The 19,086-nt window shown below is 54.1% G+C and overlaps 2 protein-coding genes across 2 annotated transcripts; both read left to right on the top strand.

The window, feature by feature from the left end:
* Positions 1 to 2,477: 2,477 nt before the first annotated feature.
* On the top strand, positions 2,478 to 13,472 carry LOC138825539 (polyserase-2-like). Its single transcript, XM_070020166.1, has 15 exons — positions 2,478 to 2,514; positions 2,770 to 2,805; positions 2,980 to 3,015; positions 3,832 to 3,994; positions 4,567 to 4,847; positions 6,801 to 6,967; positions 9,368 to 9,617; positions 9,726 to 9,855; positions 10,152 to 10,414; positions 10,519 to 10,667; positions 10,976 to 11,213; positions 11,309 to 11,450; positions 12,111 to 12,376; positions 12,451 to 12,572; positions 13,132 to 13,472. The coding sequence occupies exons 1-15, from the start codon at positions 2,478 to 2,480 to the stop codon at positions 13,411 to 13,413; spliced, it is 2,562 nt and encodes an 853-aa protein (XP_069876267.1). The 3' UTR covers positions 13,414 to 13,472.
* A 1,610-nt stretch (positions 13,473 to 15,082) lies between these two features.
* LOC138825564 (prostasin-like) lies at positions 15,083 to 19,027 on the top strand. The gene is made up of 6 exons (XM_070020209.1): positions 15,083 to 15,382; positions 15,563 to 15,580; positions 17,065 to 17,227; positions 17,579 to 17,850; positions 17,930 to 18,096; positions 18,185 to 19,027. Exons 1-6 carry the CDS (start codon positions 15,295 to 15,297, stop codon positions 18,497 to 18,499), a joined length of 1,023 nt encoding a protein of 340 aa, XP_069876310.1. The 5' UTR covers positions 15,083 to 15,294; the 3' UTR covers positions 18,500 to 19,027.
* Positions 19,028 to 19,086: the final 59 nt, after the last annotated feature.

The raw sequence follows: 19,086 nt of genomic DNA, 5'->3' as shown, positions 1-19,086 counted from the left end.
AAGGAACAGTGCCTAGGCCTTGAGCTCCACAGCCCCTTGCCCGCCCGCCCCCATCCTTTACTGGCACAAAAGAAAAGGAAAAAAAGAGTCCACCCTAATTATTACAGTACACATGTGGAAATTTGTCACCATTCTAGTGGGTGTGTTATTGTTTTGGTGTGATTTATTTGTTTTTGTTTGGCAGTACTGGGAATGAACCCAAGGTCATAGGAATGCTCTCCCAGAGCTCTAGCTCGGAATCACCTAAAGCTCATGGCTTAAACTTGCATTTTTCTCGGGTGAGGTTGAACTACAAAACACTTGACAGACTGACTGACCAATAGACAGACTGAGCAGAGCCAAGAGGTGTCAGTCCACTTGTAGATAATAAAATGGATTCTGTCAGGCTGTGGTTTATTACACAGCAATAGGTAATTGAAACACAGTATTTTGTCCCTCCTGAAAATGAAGCTGTAACTTTGTCTTATTGCTTCTCCAATATCTGGGTTTGAACTACTGTTTTCTTCGTGCCAATATTAGATCTTGAATTCAAGGCTATCCTTTTTCACTCACAGCTGGGACTCTACCACTTAAACCATGACAACACCTCTGGTTTTTGTATGTGTTAGTCCTGGGGCTTGAACTCAGGGCCTGGGCACTGTCTCTGAGCTTTTGTGTTCAAGACATGTGCTCTATCATTTGAGCCATAGCTCCACTTCTGGCTTTTTGGTGTTTAATTGGAAAGAAGAGTCTCACTGACTTTCCTGCCCTTTGAACCACGATCCTAAGATCTCAGCCTTCTAAGTAGCTAAGATGATAGGCAGGGCTAGTCAATTGCTTCTTCATTAATCCTTCTTTATTTATTTTATACTAGAAGTGAAACTTGAACTCAGCCTTGTGCTCTCAGTTGGCTTTTTCTTGCTCAAGCTTGCTGATCTACCACTTGAGCCAGAGCCCCACTTCTAGCTTTTTGCAAGTTGATTGGAAATAAGAATATCCTGGATTTGTTGTCCACAAAGCTGACTTCCAACCACAATTCTCAGATCTCAGACTCCTAAGTAGCTAGGATTACAGGCATGAGCCACTGGGGCCTGGTGACTTTGGTTTTTTGTTTGTTTGTTTGTTTTGGGTTTTTTTAGAGGGCCAGAACTGGAGTATGAACTCAGGGCTTGCATTTGCTAATCATTTGAGCCAAACTTCCAGCCCTTTAAATGTGTGTGTGTGTGTGTGTCTGTCTGTCTGTCTGTCTGTCTGTCTGTCTGTGTGTATGGTTGTGTATGTGTGCACTGTCCAGGACCTTGAACCCAGAGCCTGAATGCTATCCTTTAGCTTTTTTCTTTTAATTTTTGTCAGTTATGAGGCTTTAATCTGGGGACTGGTGCTGTCCCTGAGCTCTTTGCTCAAGGCAAGCGCTCTACCACTTGAGCCACATAGCCACTTCCATTTTGCAGTAGTTAATTGGAGATGAGTCTCATAGACTTTCCTGCTCCAGCTGGCTTTTAACCACGATCCTTAGATCTCAGCCTCCTAAGTGGCTAGATTACAGGCATGAGCAACCAGTGCCCAGTTGTTCCTTAGCTTCATCACTCAAAGTAGTGCTCTACCACTTGAGCCACAGCTCCACTTGTCTTTTGGTTGTTAATTGAAGATAAGAGTCTCATGGGCCTCTGACAAAAAAAAAAAATGTCTCATATACTTTCCCACTTGGACTGGCTTTGAATTTCAGTCCTCAGTTCTCAGCCTCCAGAGCAGCTAGGATTATAGGCATGAGCCACCATCACCTGGCTTAAATGGACTCTTAAGAGACTCAGCATACCATACCAGAAGATTAAGTGACTGTCCCAAGGTCACACAAGAGCAAGTCAGAGTCCTGAGCGTCTGCACTCTAACCCAGAAAAAAATGGCCTTGCCTGACCGCCCAGCCCCCCTCTGGAACCCCAAGGCTCTGCCCAACCAGCTGCAATCTGTGATCCCTTTGTTGGGATGGGATTGAATTCCCTAGAGCTTCTGTCCCAGCCCTGGCCAGCAGGTCCAGTAACTAGAGATGTGTGAGAAGAAAGGGCCAGTCCATCCGTCGGGGCAGCCGCAGCCCAGGCAGAGGTGAGGTCTCGGGTGAGTCATGCCAATGATGGGGCCACCTTCCTAGTCCCTGGGGGGCTGCCATTCAGCCGGGCTTTGTATTACTAAGGACTCAGCCATGGGCCACCCACCTCTTCTTGGATCTTTGATCATAGGGTCCTCAGCAGAGCAAGGACACCCCTCCCCCTCTGTACTCCCATGTGGGTCTCTAGAGGTATGAGATGCTCTTGGAGCTCTGGGTGGGGCCTTCAGGCTCCCTACTTTTCCCTTCCAGCCCCAGATCCTATCAGATTCCCAGAGATGAGCCCTAGCCAGGGAGGGTGGAGCTGCCCCTGGGACCATAGGGAGTCCCAGCTGCTCCAGCAGTGACAGAGCTGTGACAGGAAGCAGACTTTCACCCAGCGCCGCCTCCAGCTGCCATGTCCCTGCACCTGTGGCTCCCACTGGCCATCCTGGGTAACCTCGGGGGGCAATGTTGACATGCAAGGGACCTGGGCACTGGCATCCGGGGAGTTGACTCCTGGGTTTGTTCTTCTTGGACAGATGCAGAATCAATTAGAGAGGGTGGAAGGGAGAGGGATGGTATACCCAAGGTGGGGAAAGGAGACCTGGGTGCTACCAGAAATGAGGGGCTGAAAAGCTTGGGGAGAATCCAGGAGGATACCCAAGTACAGGGGTCCAGCTACTTCCTGTCTCCCTCTGTCTTCCCAGCCATCCACCCCACACCAGGAGCCTTGGAGGACTCAGGTAAGACAGCTGGACTGGGCGGAGGTCAGCGCAGAGGAAGGAAAACTAGATGGGCATCAGGGTGGGTAGGCTGGGTAAGGGCAGGGGCGGAAGGAAGAACAGGAAGATGGGAGTCTGGCAGTTAAGGGCTGGCAGTTACCTGTTGTCTTCCTCTCTCCACTCTCTGGCTTCTAGCTTTTACACCTACCCAAGAAGAACCTGAAGATCTGGGTAAGGAAAAGGTTTGGGCATTTTTTTTTTTTTTTGCCAGTCCTGGGGCTTGAACTCAGGGCCTGGGTACTTTTCCTGAGCTTCTTTTGCTCAAGGCGAGCACTCTACTACTTGAGCCACAGCATCACCTGTGGCTTTTTCTGTTTATGTGGTGCTGAGGAATCGAACCCAGGGCTTCATGCATGCCAGGGATGCACTCTACCACTAAGCCAAGTTTCCAGCCCTGGAATTTGTTTGTTTGTTTTTTTTCCTCCTTTGTGCTGGTACTGAGGCTGAACTCAAGGGAGGGCAAGATGCTTTCACTTGGCTTTTTCTGCTCAAGACTGGAACTCTACCATTTGAGCCACACCTCCACTACTGGCTTCTTCGTGGTTAATTGGAGATAAGGGTCTCAGAGACATTCCTGCCTGGGCTGGCTTCGAACAGTGGAACCTCAAATCTCAGCCTCCTGAATAGCTAGGATTACAGGCATGAGTCCCTGGTGTCCAACTGCTGTCATTCTGGGATCTTGAGGTTGAAGCTCAACTGTGCCTAGATTCTCTTGTTCTTTGTCTACAAGGACAAACTGAAGTCGTGTGACTTATTGGTTACTTGAGCGCTTAGGTAGGTTTGGGGTTTTTGTTTGCTTGTTTGTTTATTAGTCCTGGGCTTGAACTCAGGGCCTGGGCACTGTCCCTGAGCTACTTTTGTTCAAGGCTCCCGCTCTACCACTTGAACCACAGCACCACTTGGGGCTTTTTCTGCTGATGTGGTGCTGAGCACTGCGCTACCTTCCCAGGCTTCCCAGGTTTTGACCTCCAGGGTTCGCTGTTGCAGACTGCGGCCGCCCAACGCCCTCGGCCCGCATCGTGGGGGGCTCCGACTCGCAGCCCGGGGCCTGGCCCTGGCAGGTGAGCTTGCATCACGGCGGGGGCCACGTCTGTGGGGGCTCCCTCATCGCCCCGTCTTGGATCCTTTCTGCAGCTCACTGTTTCATGACGTGAGTAGCATTGCCCGACTCGCCCCACCCCACAGCCTGACCCCCTCCCTTTGCTCCCCTTCCTAAGGTTAAATTGCACACACACACTGGGGTGTCTCATTGTTCTGGGTAAATTGAGGCCACCAGCAGCCTCCTCTTACCCCTCCACCAAAAATCCCGAGTCTGGATTGTCTTTCCAATGTCCCCATCACCCCCTCCTCCATCTGGGACCGGTCCCTCACCTTCCAGAGTCTGTCTCTGCTTCCACCTTTGCTTCCCCCCATCCTCCACCCCCACCCCCCAGCCTTGGTTTAATTGCCTGCACTGAAGTCAGGCCAGGGCACTGTCCCTGAGCGTTTTTCATTCAAGGCTGGCACTCTACCACCTGAGCCACAGCTCCCCTGCCGGCTTTTTGCTGGTGAATTGGAGCTAATCCACACCGACTTTTTTTTTTTTTTTTTGCCCCGGCTGGTTTTGAACCGCCATCCTCGGATCCGGATCCACCCTTGCAACCCCAATTCTGCATCCGGCTCCTCCGGGGGTTCCCACCTACCCACCGGGGCTCTGACCCCTCCCCGCCCGTCCCGGCGCAGGAACGGGAGCCTGGAGCCCGCGGCCGAGTGGACGGCCGTGCTGGGCGTGCACTCCCAGGACGGGCCCCTGGAAGGCGCGCACGTCCGCGCCGTGGCCGCCATCCTCGTGCCGCCCAACTACAGCAAAGTGGAACTGGGCGACGACCTGGCCCTGCTGCGCCTGGCCTCGCCTGCCAGGCTAGGCCCCGTCGTGCGGCCCGTCTGCCTGCCCCGCGCCTCACACCGCTTCGCCCACGGCACCGCGTGCTGGGCTACCGGCTGGGGGGACGTCCAGGAGGCGGGTGAGTGGGGCGGGTCCCCGCGAGAGCCACAGCCGCCAGAGCCTCCTTGCAGCGTGTCCTATAGGCTGGACAGCGCTGTGTGGGCGGGGTCTATCGTGTGGGTGGGGCCTGGGGGGCGGAGCGAGGTCTGGCTGTGGTGGTCTGGACCCGGCTGCTCGTTGTGGGCGTGTCTACCTGGTTGTGGGCGGTGGCCTGTTCGTGGTGGGCGGAGCCACGGCGGGTTGCGGCTGGACCGCGGGAAATTTCCGCAGCTACCTCCTTCTTCCTCCTCCACTTCCTCCTCCTCCTCCCCGCCTCCAGAGTGCTGAAATAGACACTGCAGCCGCAGCCCCACGCCCTCCGGCCCGCCTCGCCATTTCTCCCAGTTGTTCTCTTTGGGGATTTAGGTCTGGCTCGGATACCCATCTTGTTTCAGGCAAAGTGTTTTCTCCCACATCAATTTCTCCTCCGTTAGTACAGGAAAACAATACTGTACACATCGTGAGGTTGTTGGGTTGTTAGATGAGAAAGACCGTGTGGAGCTGATGACAACAGCGCCCAGCGGAGCCATAATTAATATGGTTTAGATGTTCTTACCTTCAGTAATCCATGCTAAAAGCAAATGTTCCTGCCCTCCTCCCTTCCTCCCTCCCTCCCTCCCTCCCTCTTCCTGCCATTCTGTCTCCCCTCCTGCTCCTCCCGGCTTGGCTTACCGACACTCATTGTTTCTGTTTCTTTCTTTCTAGGAAGTGTTAGGGCTCTGCTACACCAGTCAGTGAGTGTTCAAAACAAATCTGCTTTCCTAGAGTTTACACTTTACTAGATGGGTAGAAAGCAAATTCAGGCTGGGCACTGGGATTACAGTCGTAATCTTAGCTAATCAGCAGGCTGAAATCTGAGGATCAAAGCCCAGGCAGGAAAGTCTGTGAGACTGTTATCTCCAGTTAGCTACCAGAACCCCAGAAGTGGAGCTGTGGTTCAAAGTGTTGGAGAGCTAGCTTTTGAGCTGAAGAAGCTCAGGGACAGTGCCCAGGCCCTGAATTCAAGCCCCATGACTGACAAAAAAAAAAAAGAAACAACAAATCCAATAAATAAGCAGCACTATATTCGAAGGTGAAGTAGAGAGAGAGAGAGAGAGAGAGAGAGAGAGAGAGAGAGAGAAAGAGAGAGAGCCTACTTTTTTTGTGTGCGCATCAGTAGTGGGACTTGAATTCAGAGCCTGAGCACTGTCCCTTAGCTTTTTCCCTCCATGCTGGTGCTCTACTACTTGAACCACACCTGCACATCCAGCTTTTCCAGCTAACTGGAGATTACAATCTCACATACTTTCCTGATTGGGCTGGCTTCAAACCCTGATCTTCAGATCTTAGCTTCTTGACTAATATTATAGGTGTGAGCCACTAGTATCCAACTTATATGGTACAATACACTAGGACAGGACTCTGAGTTTAATGATCTTAGTTCCTACATATCTTTTGGTGATTGGTTGGGGATCTTTTGCCCAGTGTACCACCTATACCACAGCTGAGGCTGTGGCAGAAATGAAGACCTTAGAAAAAAACAAATAGGCCGGGCGCTGGTGGCTCACGCCTGTAATCCTAGCTATTCAGGAGGCTGAGATCTGAGGATCTCGGTTCAAAGCCAGCCCGGGCAGGAGAGACTGTGAGACTCCTATCTCCAATAAACCACCAGAAAACCGGAAGTGGCGCTGTAGCTCAAGTGGTAGAGTGCTCGCCTTGAGCTGAAGAGCTGAGGGACAGCGCCCAGGCCTAGAGTTCAAGCCCCACGACCGACAAAAAAAAAGAAAAAAACAAATAGGACAAAGAGGAAATGTGATGGGTGGGGTGGGCCTAAGTGCCATGGGGCATCTAGAAGGAGATATGCATGTGGCAGCTGGAAGGGATGAAGCTGAGAATTTCCAAAGGGAAATGGAATGTTACTGCTTGAGTATCTGCTCTCTGGTTCTGTCCCCAGACCCTCTGCCCCTCCCCTGGGTGCTGCAGGAAGTGGAGCTAAGACTGCTGGGAGAAGCCGCCTGTCAGTGCCTCTTCAGCAGGAGAGGCCCCTTCAACCTCACATTACAACTACTGCCAGGGATGCTTTGTGCTGGCTACCCAGAGGGCCGGAGGGACACCTGCCAGGTAAGGCAAGGCCCTGCACCTACCTACTTGGAAGGACCAGCTCCCTAAATCCCTAACCTATAGGAACCAGCTAAGGAATAGACATCTGCAAAAAAGGCAAGATTGCCGGGTGCCAGTGGCTCATGCCTGTAATCCCAGCTATTCAGGAGGCTGAGATCTGAGGATCGTGGTTCAAAGCCAGCCCAGGCAGGAAAGTCCATGAGAGTCTTATCTCCAATGGACTACCAGAAAACGAAGTGGCGCTGTGGCTCAAGTGGTGGAGTGCTTGCCTTGAGCTGAAGAGCTGAGGGACAGTGCCCAGGCCCAGAGTTCAAGCCCCACAACCGACAAAAGGAAAAAAAAAAAAAAGGCAAGATTACCAATGGAATCAGGGTTGGGAGCATGGCTTAGTGGGAGATTGCATGGCTAACATACATGAGACCCTAGGGTGAATTCCAGCCTGGAAGGCTACTGACTCATGCCTGTCATCCTAGCTACTCAGGAGGCTGAGATCTGAGGATCAGAGTTCAAAGCCAGCCTGGGCAGCAAAGTCCATGAGACTGTTATCTCCAATTAACCACCCAAAAGCCAGAAGTGGCAAAAAATGGTAGATTTCCAGACTTGAGCCAAAAAGTTAATGGGCAGAGGCTGGGAATGTGGATTTAGCAGTAGAGTGCTTACATAGCTTTTATTTTTCTGTTTACATGGTACTGAGGAATCGAACCCAGGGCTTCATGCATGCCTAGGCAAGCATTCTACCACTAGGCCACATTTCCAGCTAGAACAGGTAGCTTTGAGCTTTCTTTATGACCCTCTCATGTTTCCCTAGTTCCTGAGCTGGGTTATAGTGATGACTTAGGGTCAATGTCTGACCTGACTCCAACACTATGGTTTCAGCTCTCACTGAAACACTGTTCCCAGCACATTGTTTCTGCTTGCTGTAGATCTTCTTCCTTGCTTGCTTTCCAACCATCCCCTCTTCCTGCTTTTAATCCATCTACCCAAGTAGCAGGTGCACACAACCATGCCTGCCTTCGCTGCTTTTCCGATTGCCTGCTTTTGACAGTTTTTCCTCCTTGGGTGTCTCCCATGTACTTTTTAAAGAACTGAGTGGGCCTAGGGGTGGAGCTCAGTGGCAGAGAGAAAATGCTTAGCATTTGGGAGGCCCTGGGTTCAGCCTCAGCTTAAAACTAAAACAAATAAGCCAAATGCCAATGGCTCATGCCTTTAATCCTGGTTACTGAGGAGACTGAGATCTGGAGGATCAGGGTTGGAAGCCAGCCAAAAAAGTCCATGAGACTTGGGGCTGGGAAGGTGGCTCAGTGGTAGAGCGCTTGCTTTGCATGCATGAGGCCCTGGGTTCGATTCCTCAGCACCACATAAGCAAAAAGAAAAAAAGCCACAAGTGGCACTGTGGCTCAAGTAGTAGAGCGCTAGCCTTGAGCTGAAGAGCTGAGGGACAGTGCCCAGGCCCAGAGTTCAGGCCCCACAACCGGACCCCCCCCCAAAAAAAAAGTCCATGAGACTCATTTTCAACTAATCAGCCAAAAGCTGGACATAGAGGTGTGGTTCAAGTGATAGAGTGCCAGCTGAGCAAGGCAGATGAGCAAGCAAGCCATGCAAGTGTAATGTCCTCAGTTCAAACACCAGTAATACATATGTATGTGTATGATACACAGAAAAAGTTGGAGCTATTTAGAAATCTTAGATATACCAGAACAATTTTACACATAATCATTTGAAAATCAGGCATGGTGACTCACACCTGTAATTCTAGCTACTCAGGGGGCTGAGATCTGAGGATGGGATGTTCAAAGCTAGCCAGGGCAGAAAAACCTCTTGAGATTTTTATCTCTAATCAGCAAAAAGCCAGTAGTGCAGGTATGGCTCAAGTGGTAGAATGCCAGCATTGAGTGAAAAAGCCAAGGGAGAGTGCAAAGCAGGGCACAATGCCAAATTCAGGCCCCAGTGCTGGCATGACCACACACACACACACACACACACACGTAGGATTCTCCTATGCTGCCTTTAATTCCTTAGATGGGGCAGGAGGGCTCTCCTACAAAGCTTTCTTTGATTCAGGGCATAGAAAGAATATGGTTGCACACAGGGCCAGAAATAGATGTAGGACTGGGACTGGGGATGTGGCTTAGTGGTAGAGTGCTTGCCTAGCATTCATGAAGCCCTGGGTTCAATTCCTCAGTATCACATAAACAGAAAAAGCTGGAAGTGGTGCTGTAGCTCAAAGGGTAGAATGCTAGCCTTGAGTACCAAGAGAGCTCACAGACAGATCCCAGGCCCAGAGTTCAAGCCCCATGACTGGCGCAGAGAGAGAGAGCGAGAGAGAGAGCTTTGTTATAAGGTTAATATAAACTTATGGGTCCTTGGATTGATATGCTAACAAAAACTGTCTATCTTTAGGGTGACTCTGGGGGACCCCTGGTCTGTGAAGAAGGCGGCCGCTGGTTCCAGGCAGGGATCACTAGCTTTGGCTTTGGCTGTGGCCGAAGGAACCGCCCTGGGGTCTTCACTGCTGTGGCACCCTATGAAGCATGGATACGAGACCACGTGAGCAGCTCCCAGCCCGGGCCTACCTTTCCCAAACAGCCCCAGGAGCCCCAGCCTGGCCCCGGGGAGCCCAGGGAAGAGAACTGCACCATCGCCCTCCCAAGTGAGCACAGAACTCTTGGACAGGAAGAGGCTGGAGTTGGGATGGAGTAGGGTGGAGCAGGTTGTGAAACCAGGGTCCCACCCTGATCTAGAACTCTAACCCCCTCAGCGTGTGGAAAAGCTCCACAACCAGGAGCCTGGCCCTGGGAGGCCCAGGTGATGGTGCCAGGATCCAGACCTTGCCATGGGGCGCTGGTGTCTGAAAGCTGGGTCTTGGCACCTGCCAGCTGCTTCCTGGAGTGAGTAAGAAGCCACCTATCTGGCAGATCTTGTCCCCCCCCCCCAATCTACTTGGCTCTCTGCTCTGGGGTTGGAGGGTTCTTAAGTCTGGAACGCAGAACCCCATTCGGGGGTTCAGGATCCAGCACCAGGAGGGGTCTGGGGTGGACAGGTGGAGCTGGAACATGGGTTGCACACGCAGGGCTGGGGCGGGGGCGATCCAAGGCTGGTGGAAGGATCCCAGCCTGCAGATGCATGCACACGCCTGGGAGGCGAAGTTTGCAGCTGTGCCCGTGTGGAGATGTGTGTGGCCCAGGTCCTCCGCCTCCCCATCCCGCAGCCCAGCCCGCGACCTGGAGGCCTGGCGCGTGCTGCTGCCCGCGCGGGCGCGCGCGGAGCGGGTGGCGCGCCTGGTGCCGCACGAGAACGCCTCGTGGGACGACGCCGCCGACCTGGCGCTGCTGCAGCTGCGCGCACCCGTCAACCTGAGCGCGGTCCCGCGGGCCGTGTGCCTGCCCCACCCGGAACACTACTTCCTGCCGGGGAGTCGCTGCCGCCTGGCTCGCTGGGGCCGCGGGGGTACGCGCGGGGTGGTGGCGGAGATGGGAGTGGCGGGAGTCAGATCGGCCGCTCCCCACCCCTCGCGACGCCGCTGGTTCCCGGCCTTTTCCCCCCCCCCTAAGGTCCTGCGCTGGGACCCGATACGCAGCTGGAAGCCGAGCTGCTGAGCGGCTGGTGGTGTCATTGCCTGTACAGCCGCCAGGGGGCGTCAGTGCCGCTACCGGGAGACCCGCCCCACGCGCTATGCCCTGCCTACCAGGAGGAAGAGGAGGCGGGCCGATGCTGGGTGGGCGGGGTCTGCGGCACCCGGAGAGCTGGGCGGGGCGATGGGGCGTGGCCAGAACGCGCTGGGGGCGGGGTCTGAGGCCAGCTCCTGGAATAGGTGTTTAGGTTTCCCTCCGCCCCTTAAATTTAGGGACTCCTCCTTCTCTGGGGAGGGCAGAATTCTTACCGGGATTGTTACCGGAGCCTGGTTTGGTGGAAGTGGGACTTTGCTTCGGGCCATCAGGAATCTAGGAACCGCCCGGAGCGCAGACATTTGTCTAGATGTGCGATTGCTTAAATGACACCCTTTTGCAGAATGACTCCAGTTGGAGCCTCCTGTGTCGGGAGGAGGGAACCTGGTTTCTGGCTGGTCTCAGAGATTCCTTCAGCGGCTGTCTCCGCCCGCGTGCCTTCTCCCCACTGCAAACCCACGGCCCGTGGATCAGCCATGTCACGCGGGGAGCCTACCTGGAGGACCAGCTAGCCTGGGACTGGGGTCCTGAAGGGGAGGAGACTGTAACCCAGACTTGTCCCCCTCGCACAGTGCATGGTGGTGAGCCATGTGCTCCCGAGGCTTAGGAATTCCGGAGGTGTTCTGCTCCACGGAGGGGGGGGGCCTGTACTAAGACAGCCATTTCCTCTCCCTAGCCTGTGGCCTGCGGCCAGAGGCTCCTCCCAGCAGGGTATTGTGGCCCTGGTTGGCAGAAGTGCATGTGGCTGGCGATCGAGTCTGCACTGGCATCCTCGTGGCCCCAGGCTGGGTGCTGGCAGCCACTCATTGTGTCCTCAGGTGGGTCTCCCTGGTGTCCTGAGCAAGGAAGAGGCAGTAGGGAACACATAGCAAGTGGATCAAAGAACTCTTACAATAAGATGTTCTCCCTTTCCTGGCACACTGGTGGCTTACACTTGTAATCCTAACTGCCACTCTGAGGATCACAGTTCAAAGCCAGCCCAAGCAGAAAAGTCTCTGAGACTCTTATCTGCAACTAACCAGCAAAAAATGAAGTGGAGGTGTGGTTCAAGCAGGAGAACACCAGCCTACCGCTTTTGTTAATGTTTTGGTTTGGATTGGCCCTTTTGTGTGAGGTTTTGTGTGTATGTGTGTGTATGTGCAGGTGTGTATGTGTACATATATGTACCAGTACTGGGGCTTGAACTCAGGGCTAGGGCACTACCTTTGCTTTTTTTGCCCAAGGCTAGTGCTCTACCACTTTCCTGGCATTGAACTTCAATCCTCAGATCTCAGCCTCCATAGTAGCTAGGAGTACAGGTGTGAGCCACTGGTGCCTGGCACTGTGTAAGATGTTTTAAGACAGAATAGAAATTTGGAAGGAGAGATCATGGGGGATTTATGGAGTGCTCTTAAAGTTTCTATTCTTCTCTCTGGACTGAGGGTTTTTCCAGCGGCAATGGGAAGACTAGGAGATGACACTGGTCTCTGTTCCAACAGGCTGGGCTCCACAACTGTGCCGTACATTGAAGTGTATCTGGGCCGGGCAGGGGCCAGCCCCCTCCCACACAGCCACCCAGTTTCCCGATCTGTCATCAGCATCCGTTTACCCAGGCACTTAGGACTTAGGCCTCCTCTGGCTCTCCTGGAGCTGAGCTCTCGGGTAGAACCCTCCCCATCAGCCCTCCCCATTTGCCTTCACCCCAGAGGTGTCCCCCCAGGATCCAGCTGCTGGGTGCTGGGCTGGAAGGACCTCCAGGACCGAGGTGAGAGCCCTGAGCCATGGGAATGAAGAGTAACTGGAGGCCAGGACCCTGGGACAACTCTCTTTCCTCTTTAGTCCCGGTGGCTGCTACGGTCTCCATTTTGACACCACAACTGTGTCATTGCCTGTATCAGGGCATTCTGCCCCCTGGGACTCTCTGTGTCCTCTATGCACGAGGAGAAGAAGACAGGTGTGAGGTACAGAGGCCTGGGCATTATGGAGGAGGAAGGGGAGAGAGAACACTGGGCATCTAAACCCTTGAAAGACCAGGATTGGGATTCTTAGGTATTGGGTGCCAAAGGGGAAGAAATAATATTTGCTGGCAGGATCTTAAGAGAGACCTAGGATCAGGATGCCAAAAACAGAGACAAGCCCAGCACTTGGTGGCTCATGCCTGTTATCCTAGATACTCAGGAGGCTGAGATTTGAGGATCAATATTTGAAGCCAGATTGAGCAGACAAATCTGAGAGGTTTACCTCCAACTCACCAGCAAAAAAACCCTAAGTAGAGGTAGAGGACTAGCCTTGAACCAAAAAAAACTCTCAAGGACAGTGCCCAGGTCCAGAGTTCAAGACCCAGGACTAACATACACATACACAAGCCAAGCAAGAGCAGGAGGCCTGAGTTCTAGCCCCAGTACTGGCATTAAAAAAAAAAAAAAAAAAAGGCAAGCAAGCAGTGCCTTGTGATTGACAGGTACGGGGCCCCCTGAGGAAGGGCACCACCCATTTGGTCTGTTGGCTCCAACTCTGCAGGTGGCCTCAGCACCTCCACTCCTGTGCCAGACTGAGGGAGGATCCTGGGTCCTCATGGGCATGGCTGTCCGAGGGAGCAGCGAGCTGTTTGCAGCCATTGGCCCTGAAGAGGCGTGGATCTCCCAAACTGTGGGCGAGGCCCATATCCTACCGCACAGTGGCGCCCCCTACTGGTCACCCGGTGGTAGCAACCTCTGCCCCCCAGACATGGCTGGAGCCTCAGGCTCTGCTCCAGCTGCTGCTTTGTTCCTACTCTTACTGCCTCCCCTAATCCAGGGCTGAGAGGGAGGGCTTGGTGCCCAGAATCATTTCTTCCCTACCATTCAGCAGTGCTGGAATGTGACCCAACCGGCTCTCTCCCAGGCCTGGAGAGGACCTTGTGCACTTAGACTGCAGCAGCCTCCAGATACCTGCGCTGGCTATTTTGGGCCCAGGAATCTTGGGAGGGTGATGGAGCAGCAGACAATAAAGGCGTGAACCCCGACACGTGGCCTTGTGGCATCATTGGCGGCTAGCGAGGGGGCTGAGAGCAACTGAGTGAAGACCAGAGATGGGGCTCCTCCCTCTTGAGTCAGGCCTTGGGATCCCAGGAAATATGTGTCTGATAACGTGGCAGCAATCCCCTCATACTTGCCCCTGGGCCGGGAAGGTTAGGTGGACAGCTGGTCATGTGTCACCTCCCCAGTGGAATTAAGTGTCCCCAATTGCACCTATAGTGTACCTCAGCCCTGGCTCACCCCTCCCATAGAGCAGAGAGACTTAGGGTAAGAAAGCCAGTTTCCCAAATACATGCTTTGATGGATACCCCAAAATGTGTACACTTAAGGATCATCAACAAACGCATGTCATCCACTTATAAATCCTACCACCTCCCGGTGGGGCTTCCTACATTAATTCAACCCGAAGTATCAGCCGTCATGCATATGTGTGTATGCGTGTCACACACACACACATACACACACACATACACACACACACACACACCTCTGTGACCATTCTCCAATTACTGCCAACGTGGTAAGGAATGGAAGATGGAGAAAGGATGCTAAAAGGAACTGAAGTTCAAACACGGATGAACGGCAGCCAATGTGGATGGTACAGGGACCTACTTTTTGTATATGAGTACAGGTCTTGAGACTCGAACTCAGGGCCTGGGTGCTATCCCTAAGCATTGTTTTTCTCTAAGGTGAGTGCTCTACCACTTGAATCATCATGCCACTTCCAGCTTTTCTGCTGGTTAATTAAAGATAAAGAGTCAGGGATTTTCCTGCTCAGATTGGCTTCAAGCCAGGATCCTCAGATCTTGAGTAGCTAGGACCACAGATGTGACTATTGATTTAAGTTTGTCCTCACTGTAAGTCCAGGAGGCTATGGAGGGCATCTACTTCATCCCCTGGGCCTGGAGTACACTCAGCACCCATAGTAAATACTTGCGGGATGATTAGCACTATGCTCACCATCCTTGGGAAGGCTTGTAGGCTTTATAGAAAAGGCCTGGGATGGTCATGGGGAGAGGCAGCCTCCAGTGTCCTAGGTAGGCTCTGCTGGCTGCCAGACCTAAGGAAAAGGAGGGAGGAAGGGAGAAGGGGCTGTGGCTTCACTGACAAAGGCTTAGCCAGGCCTTGGGGTGTTCGGTATGGGAAAGACACCTGGGGACAGTCAGATAACTCTTGCAGTTTCTAGCCAGGCCTGCTTGGATGGCCAGCCTCCTGTCTTCCCCTCCCCCTACAGAGCAGCTGCAGGGGAGGGGGGAGGGGGTTGAGGGGGGGCTGTCTGAAAGGACTAGGACTTTGAAGGCAAGAAAAGTAAGCAGCGCGAAGTCCCAGGTAGCTAAATCCAGGAGGGCGGGGCTGAGGGAGGAGCTGGCAGGTGCTGCCTTTACCCGGGAAGCCGCCACTCACAGAAGGTATCTGCGTGGCTAGGCTGTACCAGAGACAGCTTCCACCCTGGTGGCTACCATTCAAGGTAGCCTCCCCCCCCCCCGCCCCCCTCCCTTGACCTGAGAAGCCAGCCCTTGGACACCTGCTCTGCCTTTCCAGTCTGGGATCTGGGATTCCTTCTTTTTGAAGCCAACCACTGGATCCTGCCTTTTGAAAAGCAGCACTAGGTTCCAGCTAGTTCCAGACAGTTCCGTGTCTCCCTTGAGGGCCTCAGTCCTGGGCCATGGCCCGACGGGCAGGCCTGGGGCTTGGGCAGCAGCTGCAAGTTTTGGCCTTTCTGCTTTTTGTTGGGTTATTCCAGTCTGGGACAGGTGAGTATAGATGAGTAGGGTGGGGAGCTGACATAATCCTTTCTGGGTCCATTCCTGCTGGGCCCAGGAATTCCCAGGTGGCGTCCCTTTGTCCCTCGGTCCCTGGGGAGGGGGTAGGTGCTGAAGAGCCTGGAAACTCTCTGGCTCTCCCTACTCACCCCTCCCTTTTTCTCTTTCCAGGAGCTGCCCAGGCTGAAGGTAAGGCTTGCTGGGGAAAATGGGAGGTAGACCTGGATTCAAATTCCCTGGTGGGTTGGAGGAGCACCTGACACCCTGATGGGCTGTCTTGCCCTCCCTTAAGTCTCCTGGTAGCCTTGTGAGTGGAGGGAATGATAGCCTTGATGTGTGTGTGTGTGTGTGTGTGTGTGTGTGTGTCTGTGTCTGTGTCTGTGTGTCTCTGTGTGTGTGTGTGTGTGTCTGAGCACTGTCTCTGAGCTTTTTTTTTTTTCTCAATGCTAGCATTCTACCACTTGAGCCACAGCCCCATTTCCAGCTTTTTGCTGGTTCATTGGAGAGAACAGTCTCACAGACTTTCCTTCCCTGGCTGTTTTCAAACCATGATCCTCAGATCCCAGCCTCCTAAGTAGCTAGCCTGGTTAGCCTTGATTTTATGGAAAGAAACTGAGGCACAGGAGTGGTGCAAGTGAATTTAAGCCTGTTTCTGACTCCCACAGTGGACCCCTCGGAGGGGGGGGGGGCAGGGTTCCCAGGAAAGTTTTTCAGCTCTGGGTCAGACCAGTTTTCAGTGCAGATTGTACTATGAAGTGGCCACATCTTCTCTCCAAGCCCAGTGTTTCTTCCACTTAAAATGTCTTATCTCCTAGGGCTGTAGTAAGGATTCCCAAAGACCGAGCAAGTGAAAGCCCCACTCAAGCCTCTACGCTCTAAATAGTAGCTATTGTCTTGATTATGAGGAAGTGGAGGAGGGAGAGGAGGGGGAGGAGGAGGCTGGCTGGCGCTCTCTCTGCTCCAAGGAAGGTCATTTTGTGTGGAGTAGTGGACTCTACTCCAAACTATGGCCTCAGTGGGAGCAAACTTGGGGCTGGCTTGGGAAATAACTGTTCACATCTTGGGAACCAAGTTGTGTGTGTTTTCATCCTCAGCCTCATCCACCAAAGCCCAAGGTGGGTGTTGAGGGCATGGGGGTTATTCCTAAGGAAGGCTCAGGCCAAGGTGGTTTGCAACAATTAAGACACAACAATTCTAATTCTGGGCAGTGTGGGAACTTCCCTCCTCCCACTTGGGGCAACTCCAGCTTGACTTGGCAGGATCAAGCAAGCCAGGCTGATCTTTGGACAGCCCCCCTACCCCACCAGCTGAGCAGAGCAAGGGCTGGAGGGAGGGAAAGGCTTTCCAGGGTGAGCTCCAGGACTGGCCGATTTACTTGACAGGACAGGAACGCTGCGGGAGATCTGGCAGGGATCTGAAGGTTCAGGAGGCCAGATCTGTGCAGCTGATTGGCTGTGAGTCCTCAAGTAGAAAGTGGACAGTGGATAGATAGCAAGAGACAGAAATGCTCATGTGTGGTGATCTATGCATGGCGATTGCAGGGTGTCTGTGAACCCAGGTTCTAAACCAAATCTGGAATCTGTCAAGTGTGACAGGGCTGAAGACTTGGTTGGTGTGTGTGGGGAGGGGGGAGACAGAAAAGTTTGACTCCACATTCCCTTCCTCCCTGGCAGCCGTGTGTGGTGTCATCTCCCAGGCTCGGATCACGGGGGGCAGCAGTGCGTCCCCTGGGCAATGGCCCTGGCAGGTCAGCATCAACTACAATGGAGACCATGTGTGTGGCGGGTCCCTCGTGTCTGACCAGTGGATACTGTCTGCCGCTCACTGCTTCCCCAGGTATCAGCTGGGGCAAGGGGGAGGGAGGAGGGACATGTCCAAAGTAGGCTGGATGTCAAAGTTCATGGGTCGGGGCTGGGAAGGTGGCTCAGTGGTAGAGTGCTTGCCTCGCATGCATGAGGCCCTGGGTTCAATTCCTCAGTACCACATAAGCAGACAAAGCCAGAAGGGGCACTATGGCTCAAGTTCATGGGTCAATTCAGGTCAGATGCTGAAGTGCTTGGGTCAGGTGAAGGGGAGTCTAGAGGTCAGCTTCCCTAGACAACCATCTGGGGCAGGATTCCATGAGACAGCAGGGTGAGGGAGAGAAGGGGGGGGCGGTGGTCCCAGCTTTTGTCCCTCTGCCTGCAGAGAACACTCCAGAGAGGACTACGAGATCAAGCTGGGAGCTCACCAGCTGGATGTTTACAGCCAGGATGCGGAGGTACGCATGGTGGCTCAGATCATCTCCCACCCCAGCTACCGTGAGGAGGGCTCGGAGGGCGACATCGCGCTGGTGCGCCTCAGCAGCCCCGTGTCTTTCTCTCGTCATATCCGGCCCGTCTGCCTGCCGGCTGCCAACGCCTCCTTCCCCAACGGCCTCCGCTGTACGGTCACTGGATGGGGCCATGTGTCCCAATCAGGTGAGATGCATACTGGGTGCTGAGGGGCTTGCCTGATCAGGGAAGGAGGCCCTGGGTGAGCCCCTTCTGTTCCCCGCAGTGAGCCTCCAGTCCCCCAGGCCTCTGCAGCAGCTGGAGGTGCCACTGATCAGCCGGGAGACTTGCAGCTGCCTTTACAACATTGGGGCCAAGCCTGAGGAGCCCCACGTCCTGCTGCAGGACATGCTGTGCGCCGGCTACGTGGAGGGCCGCAAAGATGCCTGCCAGGTGGGTACCTGGCAGGAGGGGAGGCCTGGATGGGGCTGGCGCACGTGCAGTGCCTGGGCCTAACAGCTGCCATGCCTTTTCTCTCCAGGGCGACTCTGGGGGCCCGCTCTCTTGCTCTGTGGAGGGCCTCTGGTACCTGGCTGGCATTGTGAGCTGGGGTGATTCCTGTGGAGCCCCCAACAGGCCTGGAGTATACACTATGACTTCCAGCCATGCCTCCTGGATCCACCACCATGTGGCAGAACTGCAGCCTCGGGTGGTGCCCCAAACCCAGGAGTCCCAGCCTGACGGCCACCTCTGCAACCACCGCTCGGCCTTCAGCTCTGCTCCAGCCCAGGGCTTACTAGGCGGGCCTGTCCTCCTCCTGCCGCTGGGCCTGATGCTCAGCCTCTTCTACCCTTGACGTGAGCGCTTCTTTACCCTGGAAGCTGACCTCCCCTTCCAGGACTAAGGACACGTTCCTGTTCACAAGGAAGGACCTGGGCCCGGGTCTGGCCACCAGGGCTCTGCCGGAGGCCAGGCACCGTCCTGATCTTTGAGCCTATTCTTCTGGATTTCTTCTCTGGGAGTATAACCTTGGATCAAGAGTGTCAAGGCCTGTGGTACTGGCTAGAACCTGGGCTCCCAGGAACTCTCAAGAAGCCTCAGTTGTGAGCCCTAGCTTCTAGCCCATTTCTAGAAGATTGGGCAGCTGCCCGCTGCTGCTGAAGGCTGGCCCACCCTCCCTGCCTGATGAGCCCATCATTCAGCCTGCTCTTCCTGTACTCTGAGTTTGCCTGCGCCTGCCATGGGAAAGGCCCCAATCTTGCCCCATTGCCTCCGAGTTCCTCTTAAGCCCTGACTCCCGGACTCCGGAGGACTGAGCCCCCACCGGAGCTGGCTGGGGCTTGGGTCAGGGTGGGAACAGGAGTAAAGTGTTCTGAGCATGGCGCGTTGTGTGTGAAGTGAACGGTGACATCTCTCCGCGTCTCCGTCCCACTTGGGAAGTCC

The sequence above is a fragment of the Dipodomys merriami genome, unplaced genomic scaffold, assembly GCF_024711535.1.
Source record: "Dipodomys merriami isolate MVZ:Mamm:240054 unplaced genomic scaffold, mDipMer1.0.p SCAF_138, whole genome shotgun sequence".
NCBI lineage: Eukaryota > Metazoa > Chordata > Mammalia > Rodentia > Heteromyidae > Dipodomys > Dipodomys merriami.
This window is presented reverse-complemented; position numbering and strand designations above follow the sequence as displayed.